Genomic DNA, 27,417 nt, shown 5'->3' on the forward strand with positions numbered 1-27,417 from the left:
CAAGTTGCCTTTCTTTTCCATAATAGGAAGGAAAGCTTTGCAGAGCTGAGGACTCATGAGGCTTCAGGAATAATCAGTTACGAGGAAAGACAGTTTTTCAAAGGAAATGACAGTCCTTTCACATCTGGGGCTATCAGCAGGGGGAATCCTTAAACAATAATCTACATAGACAAGAAAGCCGGTCAGCCAGAGTGATGGCTGGAAGACTTCCTGGCCGCTCAGCAATCAACAGAGAAGCCACATGCACAGAGAAGGCACCAGCCGGGCCCAGCACCTCTGGGTGTTTCGGACTCAGGCCAGAGAGATGGCATACCTTGGGTGCCCTCTGCTGGCACACCGCCACACCCGAGTTCAAGAGACCAGGCTTACTCCCAGGAGTCAGCTCTGAACCTTCTCTCACACAGAGCCCCCGACGACGTTGGGGCCACAGCTTGGGCTTCCCCTGTCTTCAACCATCTTGCAGTATTTAGTCCAAGATAGAGTCAACTGAGGGTGACTTCCAGTCAGAGTCCAAAGAGGTGGTTCCCAAATGTCCCAAAGGTAACCAACCCATTTTGCGTTCCCTTTCAAGTTTATGGTTAGAAAACACCGATGCCCAGCCCTGGCCGGTTTGGCTCAGCGGTTAGAGCGTCGGCCTGCGGTCCTGAGAGACCCGGGTTCGGTTCCCGCTAAGGGCATGTACCTCGGTTGCAGTTTGTCCCCGGCCCTGGTCGGTTGTGCGGGTGGCAGCCACTCGATGTGTCCCTTTCACATCGATGTTTCTCTCTCTCTCTCTCTGTTCCTCTCTCTCCCTCCCACTCTACCTGAACAAAAAATGGAAAAATGTCCTCGGGTGAGGATTAAAAAAAAAAAAACAGAAAACACCGATGCCCAGATCCCACCCAAATCAATAAATCAGAATCCTTGAGAAGGAGGCCCTCTCCACTGGTATATTAAAATCTCCCGATGGGATTCCAATGTTCAGCCAGAACTGAGAGGTTTTATTGGGTGAGAGCTTCAAGTTCAGAGACAGTTGGACTTGGAGGCTAAGGGTGAGGTAGGTGCATGAGAAAAAGTCATAACTCATCCTCTAAACCCAATCCAAACCTACTGTGAGTTCGGCTTTCTGTCCTCACAAAATCAGAACAGCACCGCTGGGAGCCACTGCTGGGAGCCGCCGTCTCTTGAAGACTAAACAGTGCAGTAGGAAGAAGGTAATGGAATGAGAAAGTCTTCCCAAATTTCTTCTTAAAATTTTGTCGGGGGCACAAAGCCAACTGTACATGAGCAAGAACAATGCACGACAATGGCCGTGGAAAGAATCAGGTGCTAAAAGACATTTATCTGCCTAACACAGCAAAAACTCAAAACACATCCTAAAACAACTCATATTTGAGAATTCCTTGACTTGTTTTCATGGAATATATACGTAGTGGTTCTCAACTCAGGGTATACGTCAGAATTACCTACATAAAAAAATAGATAAACAAACAACAACAAAAAGGGGACTAGGCTCTACCCCTAGGTAAGGCTAGAAACCTCCACGGGGTTAGACAGACTACAGCCTGTGACTGTCACCTTACATGGCAAAAGGGACCCTGCAGATGTAATTCAGTCACAGACTTTGAGATGGGAACTCATCCTGGATTATCAGGCTGGCTCAGGGTGACCGCAGGTCCTTATAAGGGGGAGGCAGGAGGGTCACTCAGAGGGAACAGGAGGTGGAAGTGATGCCGATGCAAGGAAGGGGCCGTGAGCCAACGCGTGCAGGGTCCTCTGGGCGCTGGAAAAAGCAAAGGGACAGAGTCTCCCGTCGAGCCTTTTCCTGCTCACACCTTGATCTGAGCCCAGGGAGGCCTCTTCCGAACTTCAGACCCTCAGAACTAGAACACAGGCATGGGCAAAAGTAGGCTTACACTTGTTCGTATGGAAAATAACACAATAACTAATAAATAATAACACAAGAATAAACTGTTTCATGAACTCACAACTGTAAAGCTACTTCTGCCCACCCTGTAGAATATACTGCATTGTTTTAAGCTACTAAGAAGCGTGTGGTCTTTTGTTACAGCAGCAACAGAAAATTATCACACTGTCTTTTTAAAAGGTTTTTGGGGCACCATCCCAGATGAACTACTAGAAAATGAATTTTAGAAAAGAAAACAAAGATGAAAATCACCGAAATTGTAAATGTGCATTCCATCTGCCGCATCAAATCCACTTCCTAAAATTTATCTGAAGTTCTTACATAGTTATCAAACATGTGTACAGATATTCATTGTAGTCACAGCCTTACAAACAAAAAGGGTCTATTGGTATGGGACTAGTTAATAAATTATGGTACAACCAAGTAATTGAATACTGACGCTGCCTTTATAAAAGGCAGTAAGGCAGCTCTATATACAGTGGCAAGGAAAAAGTTACAAGACATAGTAAGTGAAAATAGAAAAACACAAAACAGTATGTTCATTTTACCAATATTTGTATTATTAAAGTTCATACATCCTCGGCCAGTGTGGCTCAGTGTTTGAGTGTCAGCTTGTGCACTGAAGGGTCCTGGTCAAGGGCACGTACCTAGGTTGCAGGTTCGATCCCTGGCCCTGTTCAGGGTGTGGGTGGGAGTCAACCAATCATAGTGTCTCTCTCATATGGGTGTTTTTTTCTCTCTCTCAGCCTCCCTCTCTCCCTTCCACTCTCTCCGAAAATCAATGGAAAAAATATTCTCGGGTAAGGATTAACAAAACAAAAAAAAGTTTATACAAACACATGTCTGGAAAAATATATAAAAAATGTGTAATTATGAGAAAGGGACTTATTTTTCCTCTGCATACCTTTCACTACATTACCTATTTGGACAAATAAATTTGAGCCGCCTAAAAGCAGAAATAGGAGAGACCCACAAAAATGCACAATGGTCTCTCCATCAAGTATTCAGAAACCTAGTTCCTTTGACTTCCCCCTCAACACCTCGACCTTTTCCAAAATAATAAGTATAAATTTCAAAAGCATTTATTCAAGAACCATGAACAAATGTGAGCTACGGCTAAAATTTAACAGTAAGGAAGACAAACACTCTAATCTCTGTATTAATGCCCTCAAGATACACTGAGATCTCCTGCAATATTTTGTGAGCACAATCCTAGAGATGAAGGCATGGGAGAAGATTAAAAATATTACCTGTGATTTTGGACTCTCCTGAAATTATTTGAGTAAGTTTTAGGAGTATTCTAAATGGGTTGCACTGCCCTACTACAATAATTTTAAAAAATAATCTATTCCAGGATGACAGGATAAAACTGTACTGGTAATGAAATACAATATGAACGGGAATAATACGAATTAAATCGTACATGCCGGTGAAACCCCGTATACTCTAAGTGGATTAATGCTGTAGGCAGAGGACCAGCGGAACCAGAGGCTACGTACGCTGTAACTGCGCCGCTCTCAGCTGCTTCTTCAGCCTCTCCACTTCGTTCTTCAAAAACCTGATGTGGCGCATCATGTTTTCTGGAGAGTCGATCTCCATGGAGATGTCTCTAGGTGACGGGGGAGCAGAGACTGGCTGGTCTAATTTCTCCTGCAGGATTCTTTATGGAAAAGAAAAAATCCAACAATGAAAACCAGTTTGCCTTTGAAAGACAAGACAATATACTACACAGAGGATTTGTTTTACCAGCAAGCTCCTGTAGTGGGATGAACTGGAGAATGAAGTCACAGGGCTGCTTATCTCCTCTGCCCATTTTCCATCAACTTCTAGCCCCCTTGACCTGGTATTCAGGTCAAAGGGCAGAGCTGAAGGATCCACCCTCCTTTTGCTTCCTTTAAGTAGCCACTGAAAATTAAGCATTCCTGAAAAAAATCTCTGACATCTGCTTCTAAATAATATGTCCAGCATACAGAAGGCATTCAGTTATCTGCTCACTAACTGTTGCACATGTTCGTCTGAGGACATGGAGATGCTACAGGAATTTCACTCCCTTAATGCTTTCAGTTGAAATACATGAACTGCGCTCCCTGAATCCCCGTGGACGGTGGCACAACACAGAGACTCAACTTAGAAAATTCCCTGCTGAGAAACCAAAACCTGAGGGCGTGGAGATGAGGGCCCCTTTGCTTCTGGCCATAACTAAGGCGAAAAGTTAAAAACAAGGCAAAAATTATTGGGTTAATAATTGGTAGTTCCAACTTCTCCACCCGTTATAGTTAGTTTGAAGCACATAAAATGCTTATTATAGTCAACAGCTTTTGACTTACAAAATGTCAACTTCATATTGCTCAACCCAATAATCTGCAATAATTTTTATATATATCTCACCTCAACTGTACTCTGCAAAGGAAGACTGAATGGCAACAAACCTCCATTTCCCCTTTTGTAGGTTGCTGGGGGTTTTGGTTTGGTTTGGTTTTTAACTTTTGATCTTTGAGTTTGCCCAAGGGCAAGTTGTGAATTAGGCCTGCTCTTAGTTGAGCAAATTAGTATGTTGAATGTTGTAATGGTCTCTACAACATTTATTATGTTCAATAATTTTTCCTAATTCCATTTATTAGTACCGCTACAATAATGCAAACACAGCTGGTTCAACTACAGCTTGAATATTTCCCTGTAGATATACAGTACCTCTATTTTCACTTGTCTTAAAGTCTGTGGTATGTTTCTATTTTGCAAATCTTGAGATGAATTCGAAATAATTTATGGATGGGTATCCAAACCCAATACTTATGGCAAAAGGACTTCGGTTAGCAAACAGAAGATCCTGGTGAAGTGGATTAACGAACACTTCCAAGAAACTCCCTTTCTAACCCATCCACACATCCCACTCAGAGCCCATACAAACTCCTCGCCGTCCGTCAGCCCTGCTCCAGCCACCCCAACGTATGCAGCACTTACAAATAAGGACCCGACAGCTTCTTGCACGGAGGGGTTCAAGAAACGTTTGCAGTTGGATGACATTTCACATCCATGCACATGCATTTAATGCAAAGAATCCAAACCTTAAATATGTACAAGCATTTCTTTGTGGCAAGTTTTAAAATAATCGGATAATTTTTTCTATCAAAATCTGTCTTCCTAACGAAGCTCATTTTAGAGATGTATAATTATTAATGACACACGGTACATATGCTATTCACTTTAGAAAAGAACTGGGGAGCCAGTTCAATAAGGTCAAAAAGCTGAAACTGCAACCATTCTTCAGAACAATACAAACGTGAACAATAACACCTAGACTCATTTCTTCATAGCCTCTGACACCGAATGAAAGGACATTCTGGGACCGCATGAGAGAAGTATAAAGAGGTCACCAACACAAAAAAAGGTCAGAAAGCTTTCGACATTTTTTTCACCTTGACAAATTAAATGCCGTGCATCAGCCAAGGGCTGAAAGGCCCCATTGTTCTTCTCCAGTCACACCCAGATCAGGACCCCAGCCACATACGCACATCCCCGCATTAAACAGCAAGACTAAACAAACCGCTTCTCAGCTTCAAGTTTATCCATTCTTTTCCAGAGACGATTAACTAGTGCTTCTTGTTCTTGTTCCAAAGTATTTTCAAGGTCAATCTTCTCTCGTCTCAACTAGAGGAAGGAAAAATGTTTTACTCCAAACAGAAGGTCACAAACTCTGTTCATTAGATTTCTTGGTTGAACCATTAGGACCTCTTTTCTTGGAGAAAACTGCAAAGAAATTACCAAGTTTCTGGCACAGACACATTAAGTGCATCTAGTTCATAAACTTTGAGAAAAGCAAGACAGGTTCATGCTTTGATGTTGAAGCTTAGTTGTTGTCTGGTACATCGCTTGTTTTAGCATTTATTCCTCCTTAAAGAGGGTTTGGGGGTTCTGCTTACTAGTTAGTCATACCAAGACTTACCTGAGCTTGTCCCCGCCATCCTGCCCCGAGTCCTGCATGTAATTCAACATGGAACCAAAAAGATTATATCAGCATTTATATAAATCACTCACACCAACACCTGAAGACAATTCTACATATTGGTCAATGGGTGCACATAAATATGTCCCAAGATATAAAAATAGGCACAAAATGATAATGCCCAATTCACAATACTGGTTCCTTCTTGGAGGAAGGAAAGATGAGAGATTTGATTTGAGGGCAGGTATGCAGTTGTGGGGAAACCCCAAACTGCATTCTATTTCATAAAAAGAAGCAAACTTGGAAAAATTCATTTAATCAATCAATATTTAGAAATATGAAAATACTGAAAACACCACCAGACACTAGTTAATAAGGGAACCAAGAAGTCAGAAATGGCACTTACATTTTAATGGTATTAAGATAATCAATGAACCCTGACCAGTTTGGCTCAGCAGTTAGAGCATCTGCCCGAGGACTGAAGGATTGTGGGTTCAATTCCTGGCCCTGGTTGTGGTTGTGCAGAAGGCAACCAATGGTGTGTCTCTCTCACATTGATGCCCCCCACCCCCCTTCCATTCTATCTAAAAATTGGGAAAATATCCTCAGGTGAGGATTAACAACAAGAAAAAAGACAGTCAATGAAACAAACAAACAAAAAATTATCCTCAGACAAGGATTAACAACAAGAAAAAAGATAGTCAATGAAACAAATATATAGTTGGCAGAGGGTGAAAAAGATACGAAGAAAAAGAAGGCTAATAAAAGGGAAAGAAAATGCAATGATGAGTAGACTTGACAGTGACAAGTAGAGGGAATGTGTTATATCATTTTATGTACTTGTCTCTATATTAAGAGATTAATTTTAACAGGATTCTTCTTTTAAAAGAGAGGCTACGTTACTGCCCCTATGCTGTCCCTGCAACCAAGAGCAACTCACCTTTTCCATCACTAAGTCAACAAATTATTTTTGATTGCACAGCTGCAAAAATGCCAAAGTGGCAGATTTCACATTTCCTTAGGTCACAAAGGCAAGCTCCTCACTGATCCAAGATCCCTGTATATGCAGTAAAGTGAGACCAATACCATGTATAAAATTGCAGTCTTTTAAAGCAACCAAAGTAGATCTTATTCAACAAGTAAATGAGCCCAGATCACAGTCAGCTGAAATGCAGCTTCAAGTTCTTTTCTTTGCACAGGGGAAGGGGGAAGAAGGAAGGAGGAAGGCAGGTGTGGTGGGATGTCAGAAGCATTTTGTGCTGTGAAGCTGGGAGTAGGCTAATGCATGCGTGCTCCTCCGAATGTTGGACAATTCCTACCTGAAGCAATGAAAAATCCTGGAAAGCCCCATAGGACGCCTATACAACTTAGTGATTCTGTGCTGCCCACATTTTTTGGCCAAGCTTTGAAGTACAATTCAGAGCCATTAAAAAAAAATCTAAGGCATATTTGCCTGTTAAGGACCCTGTCTCTGCGTTTAACTAAAAGCATTAGAGCATGCACTTGGTAGAGAAATAACTCAAGCAAGACTTCCTTTTCTAGGAGAGAAACTATGCCCAATTCCTTTTCATTTTAGGGTAATCATGCATAATGCTAACCAACAACTCTGAAAATCAAAAGCAAGACAAAGCTCTCCTTTGTCTATGGATAACTTACTAGACATGTGCCTCCAGCAGGCACTCACCTGCTATAAGCCTCAACATCCCCATCTGCAAAATGAGAAGGTGGGCCCAGATGACTTCCGAGGCCCCTTCCAGGGCTCCCCATTCTATCATTCTCTGTCCATCTCAAGATTGCAGAGGTCTTCCGTTGGAACCAGCTCAGTTGCCGGTTTTTAGGGCTAGAAGCAGCGAGACGAATCATCTAAACCCGCCCTTTCATTTTGGGGCTGAAGGAACCACTGCCTGGCCTGAGAGATGACGGGGCTCGGGCAAAGCGATGCCACCAGGATAGGAATGGAAATCAGACACTATGGTGTCCAAAGAGCTGGGTCCCATCCCATCCAACCAACAAGTATAGAGGATCTTGAGGAGAAAGGAGGATTATTTGAGGTAAACTATGCCATGGTTTTTGAGCCTACCTCCTTTGCCACCAATTCTTGGGAGTAGCAGAGCAGGGGGCAGCTTCACGAGCCCGAGAGTATGAGGACACAGGTAAGAGAGCAGGACAAACAGGTTGAAGATGTACATGAATATCAGCTTCTCTTGGCACCAGCTATCAAATGCCTGCCTGCTTCAGCAAGCCAAGGCTCCTGGGGGTGAAACTGGGGATTGCTTTACCAATTTGCTCTCCTAATTCAATGCCACGAAGCAGGCCACACAGGAGGCCCCCGCTCAGCAGCTTAGACTTGGGTGTTTCATTACATAGGCTCCAGTGTTCTAGGAGTCCATACTAGTTCGCTTCAGCTTTAAAAATCTCGACTTGTCATCATCACTTACGAGTTCTCACGGACATTCAGGGGCAGAGAAGAGGAGATGATATTATTTATGATTATGATTAACTGTCCATTAAATTCTTTATCAGAGTTGCCCTCCTACCTCCTGCTCACTTAATTCCACAAACTATTTAGTCAGAGCTAAAGCGCAGACACCAGTTCTGCTGACTCAGACAGGAGCAGACTTTTCAGTGCTTATTACACTGTCTGGATATCAGGCAATCCTCAGATCTGGCAGAGTATGTCAAGTTCACAGGGTAGGTCAGAAACTCATGCTTGAATCAAAACATCACTCCAGTGACGCATTGCTCTCATTATGCTGGTCCTATCTGTAATATTCTCCCCTATTTCCTTCCTAATGATATCTGATGGCTTTCTTTTATTCATTTTATTTTTTTAAATACTCACCTGAGGATATTTTTCCATTCATCTTCAGACAGAGTAGGAGGGAGAGAGAGAGAGAGAGAAACAGCGACTGGTTGCCTCCTGCACAACTCTGACCAGGGATGGGGACAAACCACAACCGAGGTACGTGCCCTTGACCGGAATTGGTCCACGGGCTGACATTCTAACTGCTGAGCCAAACCAGCCAAGGCTCTGATGGTTTCTTAAAAAGTCAGTGTTCATGCAAAAGGCATCTGCTCATCCATCACCAAACATCAAGTTCTCAGGCTAACCCAAGCCCCCTCTTGAATGCTTATTCTGGGAGCACCAATGGATATAGCTGATTCGAAGAATACACCCATTTGAAAGGTCGCTTTGTAATTAAGTCCGTTCAATGGACTGCCAAGCCCTTTACTTCTCTGTAGATCTTCTCATTACAGGTTAATTAACAACAGACCAAGAGGTCTTATTATATTCCCAAAATAAATACAGAACTTCTTCAGTGGATAGACTTGGATACTAATGCAGCTGACATCTGCCTCCACAGCCCTCCCTGCCTGTCTTCTCAGTGGGCAGATACTGACCTCCACCAAGAACGCGGAAAAGATAGGGAACAGCTGGGAGATGGCTCCCAACACAATTAGACTGTCTCACTGTAGAATTTTCCCATTTTAAGAGAAGTGTGACACTGGGGCGGGGGTAGAGGGGGAGGACAGGAATTCTCGGCAAAAGAGCCCGATGAGAACGTTAGCCTAACCACTAGACTCAACCACAGAATTCTGGAAGGCTGTAGTGGATCTTTTCAATCTACAGTACTTTGAAAAGTTTCATTCTAACTACCTTATAATCATCATTTCTATGAGAACATCTGACTTAAAAAACAAATTTTGGGTTGGGGGGGCGAATTAAAAAGGGGAAGGGATTAAGATGCACAAATTGCCAGTTTTTAAAAACAGCCACGGATTCTGAAGGCAGCCCATCACAACTAATCCACGATAATGAAGAGAGGGCCCTGGCTACTGTGGCTCAGGTGGTGAGACCTGTGTCCTGAGCCCCAAGGGTCGTGGGTTTAATCCCCAGTTAGGGTGCATATAGAAGGTAACCAATCAACATTTCTCTTTCACATCAATGTTCTTTTCTCTCTCTCCCTCTCCCTTCCTCTCTCTAGATTCAATAAAAAAATACATCCTCAGGTGAGGATTATTAATTTAAAAAAAGAGAGAGGGACAAGCCCTTGGTGGAGCTACCATAGAAACCAAACACAGACACAAAGTTTGTTACAATATATAGTAAAAAGCACTTAGAATGATGATATAAGGAGTGTACCCGATGTTTAAAAGGAAGAAATAGAGTACTTTCTAGGACCTACATTAACCAAACTCATAGCTGGCTAGATTTTTTTTTTTTTTTTTAATAGAAAGAGGTAAATCCTAAGAAAATAAGTGGGTGATGGAGATTAACACAACAACCCTTTCAGGTTCGGTCATATCTGAAGGCCATTCATAGTTCAGCTGAATTTCCTATCAAGTTGTTACATAAACCATGGATGTTCAAAGTGGTTGACTCTGGAGGTATAGCAGAGTCATCTGGGAAAATAAAAAGCACAATATTCAGAAAACGACTAAATTAAAGTTAAAAAAATAAACCCAGTTTTTGCAATAGACTGAATGCTTACGTCCCCCCTGCCATGTTGAAGCCTAAATCCCCAACGTGATGGTTTGGGGGTGGGGCATCTGAAGGTCATTAGGGTTGGTTGATACCACAAGGGTGGGGCCCCCATCGTGGGCCTTGTGTCCTTTCATAAAGCCATGAGACTTCACAGCTCGCCGCTCTCTCATGGGAGGACGCGGGAGAAGCAGGCTGTCCGCCACCCTCAAGACGGCCGTCACTAGTTCTCCATCAGGATGGCACCCTGATCTCAGACTTCAACACTGCAGACTGTTCTCTATAAACCAGACTATGTTACTTGTTATGGCGGCCCAAATGGCATAAGACAGTTTTGTTTCTAGTAGAGAAACGATCAAAGATGTTACCTCATTCCACCCTGCTTTGCCAATACGTATGATTTAATGAAGGTTTTACGAATACAGTGAGTCCCCACTTAACACTGCTGATGGGTTCTGTGACTTTAAGCAAAACAACATATAATGAAACCAATTTTACCATAGGCTCATGGATATAAACAAGAGTCAAGTTCCTACGGCATCTCATCAACATTATAAAGAACCGACGTTCACCGAGGACCTGCTGCACATAGGAAAGAAGTGACTAAGAGCGCCCACGAGGGAGCTACTGAAATACACCATGTGCAGCGGACGTGGAGAGCTGAGAACCATGCACAGTGGTCCCTGCTCCGGGGCACAGCCTTCACAATGAAAGCCACAGAGACGAGTCCAGTAAAACCCAAACACTGCTCTGCTGGCATCTGTGCAGGCAATCTGGGGAATGTTGCTCAGCCCTGGCAATTCTCCTAGGCTGGAAAACATCTGACCCTTACCCTCCGGAAAAATTTTTTTTTAAAGAAATCAAGCAGCCAATTTGTGTTACAGATGAGTTGAGACAGGTGTTTTAAATAGGTACCCTGAGGTACCTATTTGATTAATCAAGCTGAGGCTGGTTTCAGAATTAAAAACAAGTTCTAGGTCATCACCACAGCTTGTGCCGTGCTGAGCACAAAAAGAGCCAACAGAAGTTTGTCAGGGAAGAGTGAGAGAAAAGGAAAGAAAGGACGGTCATGTTCAAGTGTTGGAGGTCAAAAATTAAGTTGAAAAATTTATCTATGTATCTCATTATTATACTGATAGAGAAAAGGGTTGATAATTTATCTTCCTACCCCCACCCAATTTTTAAAATAAAATTTACTATTTTCAATAAAATACTTAAAGACATCTAATCCTAAAAAATAACTATTTACTAATACAACTTAATAGTATATTTCTTAATACAGGATGTTAACTTACATATACAAAATACAGAATGAGCCCATAAACTCTCCAAGGATAAATGATAGTGAAGGCTTAGCACCTGGAAGAGTCTGAGAATTTTCCAGATTGCCCACAAGTTAATCTTCTTTAGTGGTGCTTACAACTCTTTTTTTCTAAAAAACTGTGTTCCCATAGAAATTAGATTTGATTTTTGAAACAGATATAACTTCAGGACAACATTAATATCTCATTAACATTAATATGTGCAAATGACATTATTTCATAGTTTACCAGCTCGGTCAAGTTTGCTTTTGTTCAATGAAAAACCGAGAAATGAAGACCTTTATGAAAGACACACACCTATAATTACTCAGAATTATATAGTTTCTGGACTTCAGTTCTTAGCACTTGGACATTGGCACAATACTAAACAAATCTGATTCTAGGTTTACAACTGTAGGGGACTCTTTTATCAAATAATTACCACTGATAGAAACCAGGTTTCAATGTACTGGTGAACCTTCTTTTGCTGCATCGAGTGCAGAGGAAAAGTCCTTGGGAAGAAGTCACAGCACAGTGTGCTGCAAATGCACTGCCACATCAGTGGTTACCATCTGTCCATTATCTACAATAAGCTTCCTTAACAAAATAACTTCAGAGAAACTGCTCTTGGTGTGCTTTATCCAAAATGAAGTTCTTGGATACCAGAAATCATTCCTTTCGAGTCATTACCACACCCATCCCATTTCCTTACAGTGTTGCTAGACTGACTGAGCCATTCGCTCATTTGCCATGGTTCAGTGAAGGGAGAATGAATGCCTCTTCTAAATCACCGACTGAAGTTGTCTTGGTCATAAAAAAAAAATAGACTTCATACGTTTCAAAATTACAAGCAACTAGAAGTCTCCGTGAAGCATCTCTGGATGTTACTGCCCTCACTACAGCACACCAGTGCCCTTCCATTCACCATGCAGTCTTCACCCCCAGTGCAGGACCAGAAACGCACACTACTGGATCATGATGAGGCTCCTCTTTACATACTTTGAATATTTCCCCTGCCATCACGTAACATCGTCTGTACAAATCGATCCACGTGTCAAGTGGTAATTGATGCTTCAAAACAAAGTCTGACAAGATGGAACACAGCGTGGTTTTGTACTTAACTGAAATGGGTCTAGGGAAGAAATTCTAGGGTTTGGGGGGGGGGGGCGCCACCACATCCTGTGGAGAGACTTATCTGTGTCCCTGACAGAGCTCAGGGTCTACTTTCCTGGGTCTGGAGTTGGGACCCCTTGGTTGGCTTCATGACACCCTGACGGCTCCTGGGTTACAAAACTGCACTGAAAAGCAAGCCTGCTGAAGGTCCTCGGGAGACTGTGTACTACTCCTAGTTTATCTACTTCCCAGGCACCAAATCCCACTCGCTTTTCATCTGTGCTCTGAGGCTTCCCCCTTCCAAATAAACAGCAGGCAGAATGCTTGTACCCACGCTTCTCAAGTCACCCAAACACCCTCAAGGATTTGCTACAATCCAATTCCTACCAAGCAGACTTTAGGGTTCACTATGGTTATGTTTGGCTGTGCCCCATTGAAGTTCCTCTGAATGTGCACATACAGGTTATTACATTTTACCACAAAAATCGAAAAGCACGGCTGCAAATTATAATACATTATTGTTAAATGAAAGGAGGAGGAAGGGAAGAAAGAAGAAAAAATGCAAATAGCAGTTGTTTGGGGAGGCCTGGAGTCTAGGTAGTGTTTTATCATCTTTGCACTTCTGTTTTCCAAGTTTTCTTGAAAGAGCAATGGATTACTTTTAAAATGAAAACGTTTAATAACAAACATTCTAAGACTGCCATAATTTGAGATCAGTATTTGAAATCAATTTTCAAAGCGTGCACAGTGGTCGCTCAATTTCATCTCCTTAATGCAAGTGAACCGTCAAGGATCATGGCTGTTCTTTGAAAACAATGGCACAGAGACACCAGCAGGTGCTGCCCAGAACTCTTACAACAGCTTTCTTCCACTGCCAGGAGCTGCAAGGGTAGCTGTTAGCAGGAATAAAATTCTTGAAAACCCAGTATGGTCACGCTACCCATGAATTTAAGAAATACTTTGTTCCACAACAACAACAACAACAAAATCAACCAAGGATGCAAACCCAAACATGAGCCAATAGCCACTCAATCCACAGCTGTTTAAGTCACAAGGACACACAGATGATCTATGTAACTCACTAGAGTTCATCATTGCAGCTACTAAAATAAGTAGCATCAGCATTGTATGTAGACTGATTGAGATGCCCGTTTGCTTTGCATTTTGCATGAATTAACTTCCAGACAAGTAAGGCAGAGCCCATCTGGTAGCCTCCACTAAGAACCACTGTTCCAAGAGCTAGAAACCTAAAACTTTCCTTTCTTCCTCATGCAACTTAAAAGATACTGTGTTTCCTTATTTTAGAAAACAGAAGGGAAGTTAAATCTTGTCCTGAGGATTGCAATTCATCACTTTAAACCCCAGCCTCTGTGATTTGCTAGTTATACATGGTGAGAGACACTGGAATGAGTGGGGGGTCCCCCTGTAATGCCCCTGTAAGCCTGGGTCTTGGCAAGACTTTGCAGTCAGCTGATGTTGCCTAGTGGCTAAAGGTAACCGCTGGACACCTGTCACCAGGAGGCCCACACGAGCCCTGGACATCTCTGTGGCAGCCTCCTGCATGACACTCACTACTCGAGGTCAGCTGGTGCCCTCACAGACACCATCCAGATGGCCAAAACCCCTTCTCTTTCCTTGTCTGGTAACGAAGAGGAGGAATTCAACTTCAAATCGTCTTCATGAGTTCCCTTCTCTGTTCTCAGGATCTCTACTCCATGCAGTCACTGCATTAGCTCTTTTTTTTTATTTTTACCCGAGGATTTTTTTTTTTTCATTTATCTTCAGATAGAGCAGGAGGGAAGAAGTGGGGAAGAGAGAGGGAGAGAAACATCGATATGCGAGAGAGAGATACATCGACTGGCTGCTACCCACATGACCCCAACCAGGGCCAGGGACAAACTGCAACCGAGGTACATGCCCTTAGCAGGAACCGAACCCGTCCGTGGGCCGACACTCTAACCACTGAGCCAAACTAGCCAGGGCTGCATTTGCTTTTTATTGCGTATCTCCTCTTCCACTTCTGTCTCCTCTCACATCCGTGCTTCCCTGCAGCAAGTGGACTGAGCTCTATCCAGCCTGTGTGCATCAGTGAACAAACACGGCAACCAAGCGCCGGGAGCTTCAGGTCCTTCTCGGTTGTACGGGGGAAGGGACTGCATCAGTAGCGCTGCTCCTCTCCTCCACACTCATGAGCACCTCTCATCACTGTCCACAGGCTCCACCAAGGGCCCTCTCCTAGCCGAGTCTGTGGCTGATGGCAGGCACGTGATAAAGGTGTTGAATTAACGGAGGATGCGTGCCGTACACGTGCACCGGCTGCGGCATGGGCAAAAGAATGTCCGAGTGGTGGGGTCACAGATGACATGTGAGCACACAGATTCATATATGAACAGATAACCAGGTGAAGGAAAGTGGAGACATCTGAGGCTCAAATAATATGCATACACATTTCCCTGACATCATATGTCATTCATCAGATGTATTAATATAATGTCATCGACCATAGACATTAGGTGGAACCTCTCATTATTAATGGCAGCAGCTACAATTTTTGGAGCACTGATGAGGTGCGAATCACCCGGAATATGGTGGTAAGGTCAAGTGTGCCTTCCCTCCTTTATGTTACGGGAATTCATAGGGAAGAAACCATTTGTTTACCTGTTTGCTAGTTACTATTTGTGTGCCAAGTGTTACAAGAGGAGGGCTGAATGTTAGGAAATGCTTTGCAGCACAGACCCCTCAGTGACTGGAGGAGGGACATCAGGGAGCCCGACAAGGATGGGGGCAGGGGGGAGAGAGCAGCCTGGGCAGAGGAAACAGGCCCGTGGAGATCGAGGGCAGGAAAGCACTGGGCACACCAGAACATGTTTTTCAAACTGCAGGTCGCAACCCATTACTGGGTGTAAAATTAGTTGAGTCAGTTGTGACCTACATTTTGCTAAACAAGAAACAGGATTGAATCAGTGCAAAGCACATAAGGCTGTTTGATAAAACTTGTCCCAGTCACATATACAGTGACAAGAAACATCAGTGAGCTGGGCTGCCGCGTAAACTTATTTCTGGCTGTGCAGTTCGTACTCAAACAATTCTGCAATATGCTGGACAGTGAGGATTTCACAATGGAAGATTGATCCTCCCAACAAACGTACAGGTTAGATAGTACGTCTGTTTCACAACAGAGACCAAACTGCTTACCTGAGGCCGCCCAGCGTGTCCGGATGGAAGGAAGATCTGAACTGAGAGGAGAGTCCCTGAACTGCACAGGCTAAAGCCTGTCAGTACAAACAGACGCTAATGAGTGGAATTCCCATGTTAGTTCTAAATCCAGCCTTTAAAAATGGGTATCTGTGCTCCGGGAGGAAAGGACATCTCGGATAAGAAAATATACCCCAAATTACAGGGACAGCTGAGGAACTGCACTGGGGTGTCTGGCACGTGGCAGGCAAGCCCGTTCATCACGTGCTAGCCGGACTACGTGAACAATTCTCCACTAATTGGTTCCTGTAATTTTTTTTTTACTGTACTACTTAATAAATGGTAGTCCACCTGTTTACAATTGCTGTTTTCCTCTTTCCCATAAGATAATTTTCTGAGTCAAGTGAGCAGAAAGGCCCTCATATCCACTGAGTTGAACTTCACTTAATAAACAAACTAATGTGTGCCCTTTAATGCTAGTTATCCTTCTCCAGAGAAGAGAAATCCTCCCTAATTGGTAGAATTCATTCACATCAAGACTTCTCGACAGAATATTCCAAGTTCTAAATGTTCTTACCTAGGAAAATGTGAGTATCAAATAAACAACAAACAGTGAACACATATTTGAACAGAAGTCTTCAATAAGAACCCCCAATAGCACTATCATCGTGTTGACTAGATTAACCCAGTTCATAGACTAATGCTAACTATTAGTGCTGCAAACACCTCATAATTTTACATTATTCTGAACATGCACTTTTTTTAAGGGTAACTAAAATAAATGATTAAGAATCTTTAGCTGTGTGACTCGAGGAAAGCCTCTTGCTCTCGGTCTGGGTTTCCATTTCTGAAAATGCAGGGTATGCAGGTTAGACCACGTACAAGCCAGCTGGGTCCCTCACCAAGCGGCAAGTCGCACCAACACGCCCCCTCTGCACCAAGTTCCAGGGAGAGAGGAGGCGGAGACCTGGCGCCCCTACCTCTGGACTCCCTCATGACCCCCCACTGTCTCGTGTCTCTAGAGTCTGGGGACAGAGGGAGTCCCCTCCCATGGCAGTCTTCCAACTCTAAAATACTATGAATTCATATGCTGCAAAACAGAACAGAAACATTTATAGCAGAGACCTTGGTGATGATCAAACTGTTAACATTCCCCTTTTGAGGAATGAAAGGATCCCGGATTCTGGGTCTAAGAAAAGAATAAATGCTATCTGACTAATTAGGTGTCTGTGCTGAAGGCCTGACTTTTGGAGATAAGCTTGCAGTGAGGGCCTGCTGGCACACGAGTTCACTGGAGCCTACTTGGGAAAAGAGCCCAAGACTGAGTCTCAAACCCCGTTAAGTTCTGTTTTACAGAGAGTGGGCAGGTGCCTACTTAAAAATCATTGCAATCCAAGCTACACCTTTAAAACAAACGTGCAAAAGGCGGCCTTTCAATATCCCTTCTGCAGGTTCAACCCATTAGGTTCAAAATATAAATTATTTAAAAATTAATAGCAGCACCCACCTCATGTCAAGTGCTTATACAGCGGGCAATTTGTGAATCACCTACACTCTCTCCCATTCATGGTATATAGAACATAAGTTTGCTATCATTGCCATTTTACAGATAAGGAAACTGAGGCTCAAAAGTGAACTGACTGGGACAACGGGATAGCCACATGCAAAATAATGAATTTGGACCCTTGTCTTACAATGTGCATGGAAATTAACCCAAAATGGATCAAAGACATAAATGTAAGAGCAAAGAGTATAAAACTCTTAGAAGAAAACATAGGGATAAATCATCATGACCTTGGATTTGGCATTGGATTCTAAGACACGACACCAAAAGCAAAAGCAACGAAAGAAATAGATTGGTGTTCACCAGAAGTAAAAACGTCTATGTTTCAAAGCACATTAGCAAGAAAGTGAAACACACACACAAATAAGGAGAAATATTTTCAAATGATATATCTGATAGGCACTTGTATCTAGAATATATAAAGAACTCTTACAATTCAATAATAAAAAGACCTTGAGTAGACATTTTTCCAAAGAAGATAGACAAATGACTAACAAGCACCTGAAAAGATGCTCAACGTTATTAGCCATCAGGAAACTATACAACCCCAAGAAAATATCACCTCATATTCACCAGGATGGCTGTAACCAGTATGGCACAGCCGCTTTGGAAAACAGTCTGGCAATCTCTGCAAGAGGTAAACACAAAATTTCCATGTAACCCCAGCAGAACCATTTATAACCAAATGGTTGAAACCACCCAAATATCCATCAGATGATGAACAGATAAACAAAATGTGGTACATCCCTACAGTGGAACATTATTTGGCCAGGAAAGAAATGGAAGTACTGACACATTCTACAACATGGATAAAAACATTATGCCAAGTGAAAGAAGCCAATCACAAAAGACCACATACTCTATGACTCCATTTATATAAAGTATCCAGAATGGGCAAATACATAAAGACAGAGAGTACAGTAGTTCTTACTTCAAGGGGAAGGAAAATGAGTAACAGCTGAAGGGTACAAGGTTTCTTTTTAAGCTGATGAAAATGTTCTAAAATGATTGTGGTTAATTGTTCCACAACTCTGACTATGCTAAAAAAACCACTGGATTATACATTTTAAATGAGTGATTTGTATGGTATGTGAATTATATCTCAATAAAGCTGCTACCAAAAAAAAAAAAAAATTACCAAGATATCCACACTTCTTCCAACAAAACAAATAGGGGATGAGACACACTGAAAATTCACCTTCAGATGGTTTATACTTTTAATTTGTCACATACAAGCAAAGGCATGTACTATACATAAGTCATCATAAAGCATGGTGCGGTACATGCTTTTGCTCCTCTGATCATAATCTACAGTATAGAATACATTATATAATATAGACTATGACATACTGCGTATAACAAAGATGATAATTCCAAGAGATGGTCACAGAGAGGGTCAGATCACACCCATGGAAACATAAAAGAGATTTATTTCCACTGAGGGAAAAAAATGATCATTTCCCCTAAACATGGACTAAAATTATTTAGTGAAACAAAATATGGAGTAAAATCCCCAACATTTAATCACCCTGAACATATCCAAAACAAAGCAGGGAACATTTTATGATGATGCTAAACTTCTCCATGTTAATTAAAATAGCAACTTGATACCCTGGATGAGGTTTATTTCTAGTACAGGGCTTAGCAAAACACGTACTATTCCATTGTGGAAATCCATTTCTTTACTGTTGAGGTCTGAAATAATCCGAAAGTGCACTAAGTCATTAACTTAGAGAGAATCTATGCCTTGGACCTCATTTTAAAGCGGGTTCAGTTACTGAAGTCTCCAAAGAGTCTTAAAGAGGGTTCAGCAAGGCGTTTCCTGTCTCCCGGGACTCTAGGATGAGAGGGCCCTTCTCTCTCTGATGCTAGGCCACTATCTCCCCCTTGTGGCCACAGCTAAACCCTGGCAGTTACAGCCCTAGTCCCAAGGTCTCCCTAGACGCCTGTGAACAAATACAGGAGCGAAGTTGTTTACATTACTGACCAAGACATTCACGGTGAAGGCCATGATGAAGTGAAGCTCTCACAACACCAACTGTGAGAATTTCACTTAGCAAGTTACCACTAACAAATACTTGGTGTATCAGGCACGTACTGAACAGGACTCTTCAAAGCTTTCACTTGAACAGAACTCATTGGCTATTGCCCATCCTGGGAATTAAACAGGTGAACTTTGGAACGAAATGTTTTGAGACTGTGCACGAAGGAGGAGCCTTCTAAATTTAGATATGGCACCTGAATTCTGAAGATAAATATTATGTATGAAATAGCCAACCGTTGGGAATGGACCTTTCTTTTCTTTGACCTGAAAAAGATAAAGTTTTTTCAGGGCCAGTATTCATAGTCTTGGAAAACCCAGTGACAGTCCTCCCTTTGACACACACATAGGTGCAGGAAGAACAGGAAAAGCCAGGCAGGTGAGTTTCAAACAAACCCCGACTTCTCCAACCCCGCGTTCCTGCCACCGTTCAGTCGCAGGCATGATGATGAAGCTTGAGCGGTCCGGAGGGTGGTTTAGGAACCAGTCGGCATGGACACACAGAAAGATACACCGAGAGATCCTCAATTTGGGATCAGTCAGGCAACTGTGCGTGAACGGGTTAGCCAAATCATCAAAATGGCCATCAGGCTCCAAATTACAGTGATTACGATGTCAATCACTATATTCATTTTACATGAAAACCAGATAAGAGTACATTGTGGGCAGTCTCTTATTTGTCTCAGGAGAAATAAAATTTCAGGACATTAGAGTGGGGGAAACACATCGGGGAGGATCGAGGCCAGGGGTTAGCAGGCAATTCTGTCTGACACACCCATCTGGGTGGACCAGCAATGGCTGCCCACAGCCCTGTGCTCTGGAGTCGAAGGACCAGTCCGGACTCCCACGGCAAGGGCTGTGACCAAATGCCAATCTCTGCCAAGGGCAATGGACAAAGGGACTGCGTACTTACTTTCTACCTTTTGTACCTTTCTAAGCTGACCATTTCTGATTTAGTTTGTCCTTCTCTGTTTACAAATGGATAACTTGGGCCGACAAGTTAATGAAGTTAATTCAAGGTCACACAACTAGTTAGTGGCTGAGTTGGGCACACAAGCAAGTCTCTGATTCCATATCGGAATCCACAAATCTAGTTGGGAGAAGACAGAGTTCACAAAAGGTTGCTAATAATTCAAAAAAAAAAAAAAAGTTAATGTTTGTTCTAAACAACCCCTGAAATAGAAGCAGCACTGTCTCAGGAACTTTCACAGAAACTGTCCTGTGGTTAAAAACATACCTTTGCAAAAAGGAACCTAACATTTCCTGCCTATAAATCAGTACAACAAAACACATCTCCTGAAAGTGTATTAACTGCGGTCAGAAGGGGAGAAAGTGTGTGAGAGTGAGCAGATGCCGTGCAGACCTCCAGTGCTTACTTCCGAAATGAAGTCTCCACTGTGGGAAGAAAAGGCTGAAAAATTATTTTTCACTTATATTCCTCAGGGCATCTTAATGCTAGAAAGAACAGTCAATTACATGGGGGTAGGGAGATGTTCAGAGGGAGCTGTCCATTCTTACCTGCTCCAATGTCAGCTGCTTGGAAATGGTATCATTCTCCAGTTTTTTAATTTTCTTCATCAGTTTGTTCACCTGGAATTCCTGCTCCTGCTCGAGGTGCTGCTCTAATTCGGCTTTCTCATGCTGCAGCTGAAAGTGAAAAACACGCAGATGTGGAAATCAACACACTCAGAAGCCGTGGCGACCATGGCTCCGAAAGCTGGTCGGTCACACTGAGTGAACCACATCACCACAAAAGCTACGTTCCTCATTTCTGCTCGTCTACTCAAATGTGTACCCTGTAGCCTGTTCCTTGCCGGTCCCCTCACTTACAACCAGGAGCTGCCCTGCATATACAGAGGCACTCGATCTGAGCCAAAGGCTGAGAAACGAAAGGGCAAGTACATGTGAGCATCCAACCATGATTACATATAGATTTCAATTTGAAAACATGAGTGGCTGCCTCTGTAGAGAGAAACTGGGAGGCTAGGGGATAAGGTAAGAAAGGAAATTTCCTTTTTAACATATAACCATAAGCATAAAAATTAATAAATTTAAAAAGAGAAATTCTGTACTGTCAGTTTTTATTCAATGACTTACACAGTTAACTCATATTTATAGAATGTATGTAGAGAGGGAAGAAATGTTACAATCACAACACATACTAAATTATTCTGAATGTTACTTCCCAATGTACTAGAGAACATGCTTTGGCAAAAATAAGTACAATCCACTATCCTTCTATAATGAGATCGGACATCACACCTCCTACCATCTTTCCTAAAAACCAAGGGGGAAAGTCTCCTATGTATAAAACTAAACAAGTTAAAAGAGAAAATAGAAAAAATAATTTACTCCGACCTTCAAAACCAAAAAGGAATAACAGAAATCCAGTAGACACATGACAAGTGGGGTTTTCATTCAGAACCATGCACTGTTTCCAAAGTTCTCAATCGGGGGGGTTTGCTGATCCATGGTATGGATCGAAGAAACAATATCCGTGGGGTCTGATGTTTTCAGAACCAAGGAGAGACTAAGTAAAAGCTATTAAAAAAACATCCAGTTTTATTGGGTCTAAGATGACTGCTCCCTACTTTTATCCTCAAATCCATTTCTTTGGGTAGACACTGCATACCAGTTTCTTCATAGGGGTCAGGCAGCCATGATCACCCCCACATTATAGGTCACAAAATAGGTTACTGGACCAAGGCAATTCAGCTGGAAAGCAGTAGAACCTGGAATCCAAATCCTGCTCTGGACACCAAACCTATGTCCTCCCACTGGATCCTGAACAAACCTGAGAGGGGCCGACTGCAGAGTCTTCCGCCCACTAATGCCGAGTGCACCCTTGGCACCGGAAAGTCAAATGATTCTACACAGAAAACGCCACGTAGGCTCACCCAGGGGACGCTGCGTCTCTCCGTAAACCCTGCAGAGGGTACAACGTCAACAGAACAAGGGCATCAGGACCCGATCCTCCTCAAAATGGCCACCTAACCCTCTCCAGGTCTGACAATCCCCACTGCTCTGAAAGCACGTATTTGGTTAAAAAAATAAAAGTTTAAAACCCAACATCATCTTCTAACACTGGAAATGTTGACTAAACAGATGCTGTTTTTCCTCCAACTGTTTTTGATGTGCAACTCCAAAAAAAAGCTGGTCAACCTTGCAGGGACCCAGAAAAAACGCAGATGCGAGGAGGTGCTTACGGTGACGAGTTTAATTTTAGCTAGCTCTTTAAAACCCAGGTTCTGCGTGATCGAGCGGTAATTAAAAGAACTGAGAAGAATGGACAGAGAACAGGAGTGCCTGGCATTTCAGACAGAAAAGATCCAAATGAGAAAAATATGACTTATGAGAAAGAAAAGAAAAAAAAAACTCAGCAAAATGTATACATCTTCATCTACTACTTTTATTCTATAAACACTGTCTTTGTGTTGTCAATCTGTGGATACTATGCTAATGGTAGGTAAAATCTATACTTAAGATATTATCCTTATCCTAAAATAGTTAATCAACACTTAGCTTAAGTGATACCTACAGGTTTCAGAAAAATGAACTCTTTAGTCTTACAACCTTTAAATCATTTGCTAAAGCTTCCTCCAATGTGCTTTCAATTGCTGCTATTTTTATTTGGAAGAAGCTCCCCTCCTCCTTTTTCTCAGGTTAGGCTTCTGTCCAGGGGGAAATGAACACAGTAAAGGATGGAATCTAAAACCTCTTCCCACCAACAGCCCTTGTCAGAGAACGCTGGTCTGAGAAGAGAGGAGGTTTTCACTGGCTTACTGGAAAATATTCATATTTGCACAGATGGTCTCATACTATCAATCCTCGATTAATAAAATCTATAAAAGCTCTTAATTTCAAGAGGTTTTTTTTCTCTCAAAAGCTGTACCCCAAGGAAAAGTTGACGGTAAAGCTGTGTCGTTACCAGAACTCAAGTAAGGTCCCTGGGTTATACTAACCCATTTGGAAAATACCGAGTCATCCTGAGACCTGTTTGCCAAATACTCGGTTTTCATCTTCCCCAAAAGACAGGTGAAAACCAACAGCTTGGCTGCCTGCTGTGTTCTGCCATCTCTCAGGTGACATGCAACCCAGAACCAGGGCACAGCGTTTCTGAACAGAGCACTAGGAACAGAAAACAGTCTTCTTCCTTGGAACAAAGAATCCAGCAATAAAAAAAGAGAGAGAGAAATACAGAAACACCCCCCCCCCCCAAAAATCATGAGGTAAGAGCTAAGATGGACAAGAAGGGGGAAGAGCAGGGGAAGGGGTTTTGAGGAAACTAATAACCACAGAATTTCTGCCTGAGAAAAATTCAGTAACTGTGTCTTAAATAGATACGCAGCCCTGGCTGGTTTTGCTCAGTGGTTAGAGCACCAACCCACAGACCAGAGAGTCGAAGGTTTGATCCCCAGCCCTGGTTGGGGTCATGTGGGAGGCAACCAATTGGTGTCTCTCACATGGATGTTTTTCTCCCTCCTTCTCTCTCTTCCTCCCTCCCCCTCTCCCTCCCTCCCATTCTATCTGAAAATCAATGGAAAAATATCCTCAGGTGAGGAATAAAAAATAATAATAATAATAATAATAAACAGATACCATGTAGATTCAAACCACTTGGCCCCACAGGGCTCAAACCAATACCCTGACTTCATCTATTTTAAAGCTGTAGCTCAGGACACTACAAACCAAAATGCTAAAAAGAAGTCTGGTTTAGGTGGACTCAAGACTGACTATCAGAAATAAATTCCAGTTTCATCTCGGAGTAGCATTCAAGCTAAAAGCATCTCGGAACTAAAATTCAAGGCATGATTTTAAATTTCTAATCAAAGGTCTTACTTAGTGTTTTTAAGAGCAATTTTAAATCTTCCAAGAAGGTCAGAGATCCTAAACTAGAACAAAAATAATTCAAACTAAAAAATAAATAAATAGTCAAGCATATTCTATTAATGTGTTTAAAATGCAACTCATGTGTTTGCTTTAAATATACCTAAAGCAAAATGCTTGCCTAGGTAGACTATGGTTTTTTAAATATCAGAATTTCTGCCCGGCCAGTGTGGCTCAGTGGTTGAACATCGTATCAACCCATGCACCAAGAGGTCGCTTGTTCGATTCCTGGTCAGGGCACATGCCCAGGTTGTGGGCCCGATCCCCAGTGGGGGACATGCAGGAGGCAGCCAATTGATGTTCTCTCTCATCGATGTTTCTTGTTTCTATCTCTCTCTCCCTCTTCCTTCCTCTCTCCCTAAAAAAAAAAAAAAAAATCAGAATTTCTGTAAATGCACTTTTTATAAAGTAAATCTCAAACATTATGGAATAGTCTTATGTGTGCAATATATTGTTAACATTAACAAAAAGGGAAGCCCTGTGAAACTGAAATCGCATTATATAACAGATGATCTGCTGCAGTACATTTTCATTGGAATTAGGATTATATAAAGATGTGTTCCTTAAGAATCAGCATGAAAAAACATGTTAACCGAAAAAGCCATAAGCAAAAACATAACTATAAATCTTTAAAATGCCAAGTCCTACTAAAACTTGAGCATGATCTTACTGCCTCCGATTCTATGTGGAGTCCCAAAGCAAATGTCCAGCAGTTAAGAAATACAAGCATAGCATTAATTTGATCTAAAACAGGCTAGACGTAAGCATCACTCAATTATCAATAATTGTTGTCTTATGATTTACAAAGGCTTTCTGGAGACATTTCAGTGATCCAGTCCTCCTATTTATATAACAGACACAAGAACTCTTCAGTACGTCGATTCCGGGAAAATTCTCTCTAGCAGGTCGAGGCACTGACCCTGCTCACCCCAGAGGAGCCCCCAGGTGCACACGCAGGCTGTCTGCAGAGGCAGGGCCAGCAGGCGGCAGGTTCGCCACATCCCAGGCCGGGCGAAGTGTGTTTGCAAGTCTGGGCTTGTTGTCAGCCCAGCCCAGGCCAAGTGAGGCGAGCCTTCTGGCCACCAGCCTTAGGACCCAGCTTTCTCAATGCAACTTGAACAAAATTCAGGAGGCCCCTACCTCTGTTTTCACTCGTCAACACTAATATCTCTGTGTGTACTAACCACTGTCTCACAACCATCGGCACCGGACCAAGTAAAGGCTGTATGAGACAACAGCTACATTACATCATCGAACTGTCAACAATGATCATGTTATTAACATGAGCTTTGAAGAAAAGTTCAAAACTCTCACAGAACACAGAGTCTCTCAAAAACCAACTTTTCACAACTGCTCCACCAAGCAGCCTGAACAGAAAGTCAGCCTCCCACCTCAAAGCCTGAACATCACCACTATGCCTGGCGGGCCCACACCAATTCCCACCTCCACCCCTTCTGTTACTGGCACCATTATTCTCAGTCAACACCTCACATCGCAGCAGTCAGCAAATGGCCTTTAGTCGGCCTCCATCACCGCTGTCAAACACATCCTCCTCTCTCCCTGTGCAAGCTCCAGTCTAGCTCAGGTCTTCCATTTCTTTTCACTGGGCCACATGGTCAAAGCCTCCTCCCACATCTCCCAGATGTAGCACAGGTCACCCCAGCAGACAAACCCTATTACTTCAACACCCTGCTCAACACCCTGCAATGGCTCCCTAGGCCTGAACTGTTAGCATGGCGCAGAAGTCCCTCCGCGATCTAGTCCCTGAGCAGCCTCCTGTGTTCTTCTCATGCTATTTTCACACTCAGCCCAGGTGACAGTCTAAGGTTTGTAAACAGAAATGCCTTCAGAGTTTAGGCATGTAACAAACAAAAAATGGATAGGGCTAAGCACAGGGAGTGGGGGCAACTGCTGTTAAAGCCAAATCTTCCAAGTTTTTAAAATGAAACCCACCAGGCTGGCTAGTGCTTCCAGAGGCTCCTCTGGTCCATGGGCTGCAGAGAGCCAGCCCTGCCAGTCACACTGAACCCCTCTAACACAAGCTGCTGCACACTTCCTGTCCCCTCCCTGCCCCCCGGCACACTGTGCCCTCACTGAAGTCCCCGAGTCCCTACCTCCCTAAGTTTGCTGAAACTGGGGGAGGGCTCAGAAGACATCTTCCACAGTGCCTTCCCACACACCCTGACATAAGGAGCACTCCCCCTCCTCCTTTAAGCTGTGACAAGCACACAGTGTACTTGGTGTGCATTTTAATGCCTAGTTCACTGTTTTTCACATCCTTTCTATGAGCTTCTTCTAAAAGCGGCTAACACTTCAAGGCACTGGTTACTATACACCAAGCACTTTATGTCCGTCAATACTATCATCTGCACTTTACAGAGGATGAAACCACAGCTTAGAGAGGTAAGGTAACCTGCCCCAAATCACACAGCTGATAAGAGGTAGGTAAGGGTTAAAGCCTAGGTCTCTAGCTTCAAAGCCTTTGCCCTTACCTCCGAGGTATGCTGGGCCCCTCGAGTATCTGGGTACATTCTCAATCATCTTTACAGGACGGCAAGCTCTATGAAGGCCAGTGGCCAGGACTTACTCTACTCTACTCCACAGCATCAAGGAATACCTTATCTATGCAAATACTGATTAGATAAATAATATCCCCACATCCTGTGGACTGTTTCCCCTAGATTCAGCCTCAGAATGAGCAAAACTAGGCAAGCACAAAGAATACATTTGTGTGTGTGTGTGTGTGTGTGTGGTACCCTCAGGTGACCATCATCCTTATCAAGTAATATTGTCAGCTCCTCCAAAGCTTCATGTGTCTCTTCCTGATCAGTCCCACATCTACTAGGGGTAACTGTTCTACTGATTCTTAAGGTATTTACTGCTTTGCATATTTTCATCTTAAAAGAGATTTTACTGCCTATTTCTAAACATGAGTTTTGCTTTTTCTATTTTGTCTACCTTCTTCTACTAAATGAACTTGTGAT

The 27,417-nt window shown here is 42.8% G+C and overlaps 1 protein-coding gene across 1 annotated transcript in view; it reads right to left on the minus strand.

Moving 5' to 3' along the window:
• CCDC6 (coiled-coil domain containing 6) overlaps positions 1–27,417 on the minus strand; it is a 106,613-nt gene that overhangs the window by 18,359 nt on the left and 60,837 nt on the right. Inside the window, exons 3-5 of the mRNA XM_036265033.1 lie at positions 21,065–21,193; positions 5,451–5,554; positions 3,406–3,566 (exon numbers count right to left, since the gene is read on the minus strand). Coding sequence (XP_036120926.1) covers positions 3,406–3,566; positions 5,451–5,554; positions 21,065–21,193 — 394 coding nt within the window. The remainder of the gene's footprint in view (positions 1–3,405; positions 3,567–5,450; positions 5,555–21,064; positions 21,194–27,417) is intronic.

Source organism: Molossus molossus, unplaced genomic scaffold (genome assembly GCF_014108415.1).
Source record: "Molossus molossus isolate mMolMol1 unplaced genomic scaffold, mMolMol1.p scaffold_m16_p_17, whole genome shotgun sequence".
Lineage (NCBI taxonomy): Eukaryota > Metazoa > Chordata > Mammalia > Chiroptera > Molossidae > Molossus > Molossus molossus.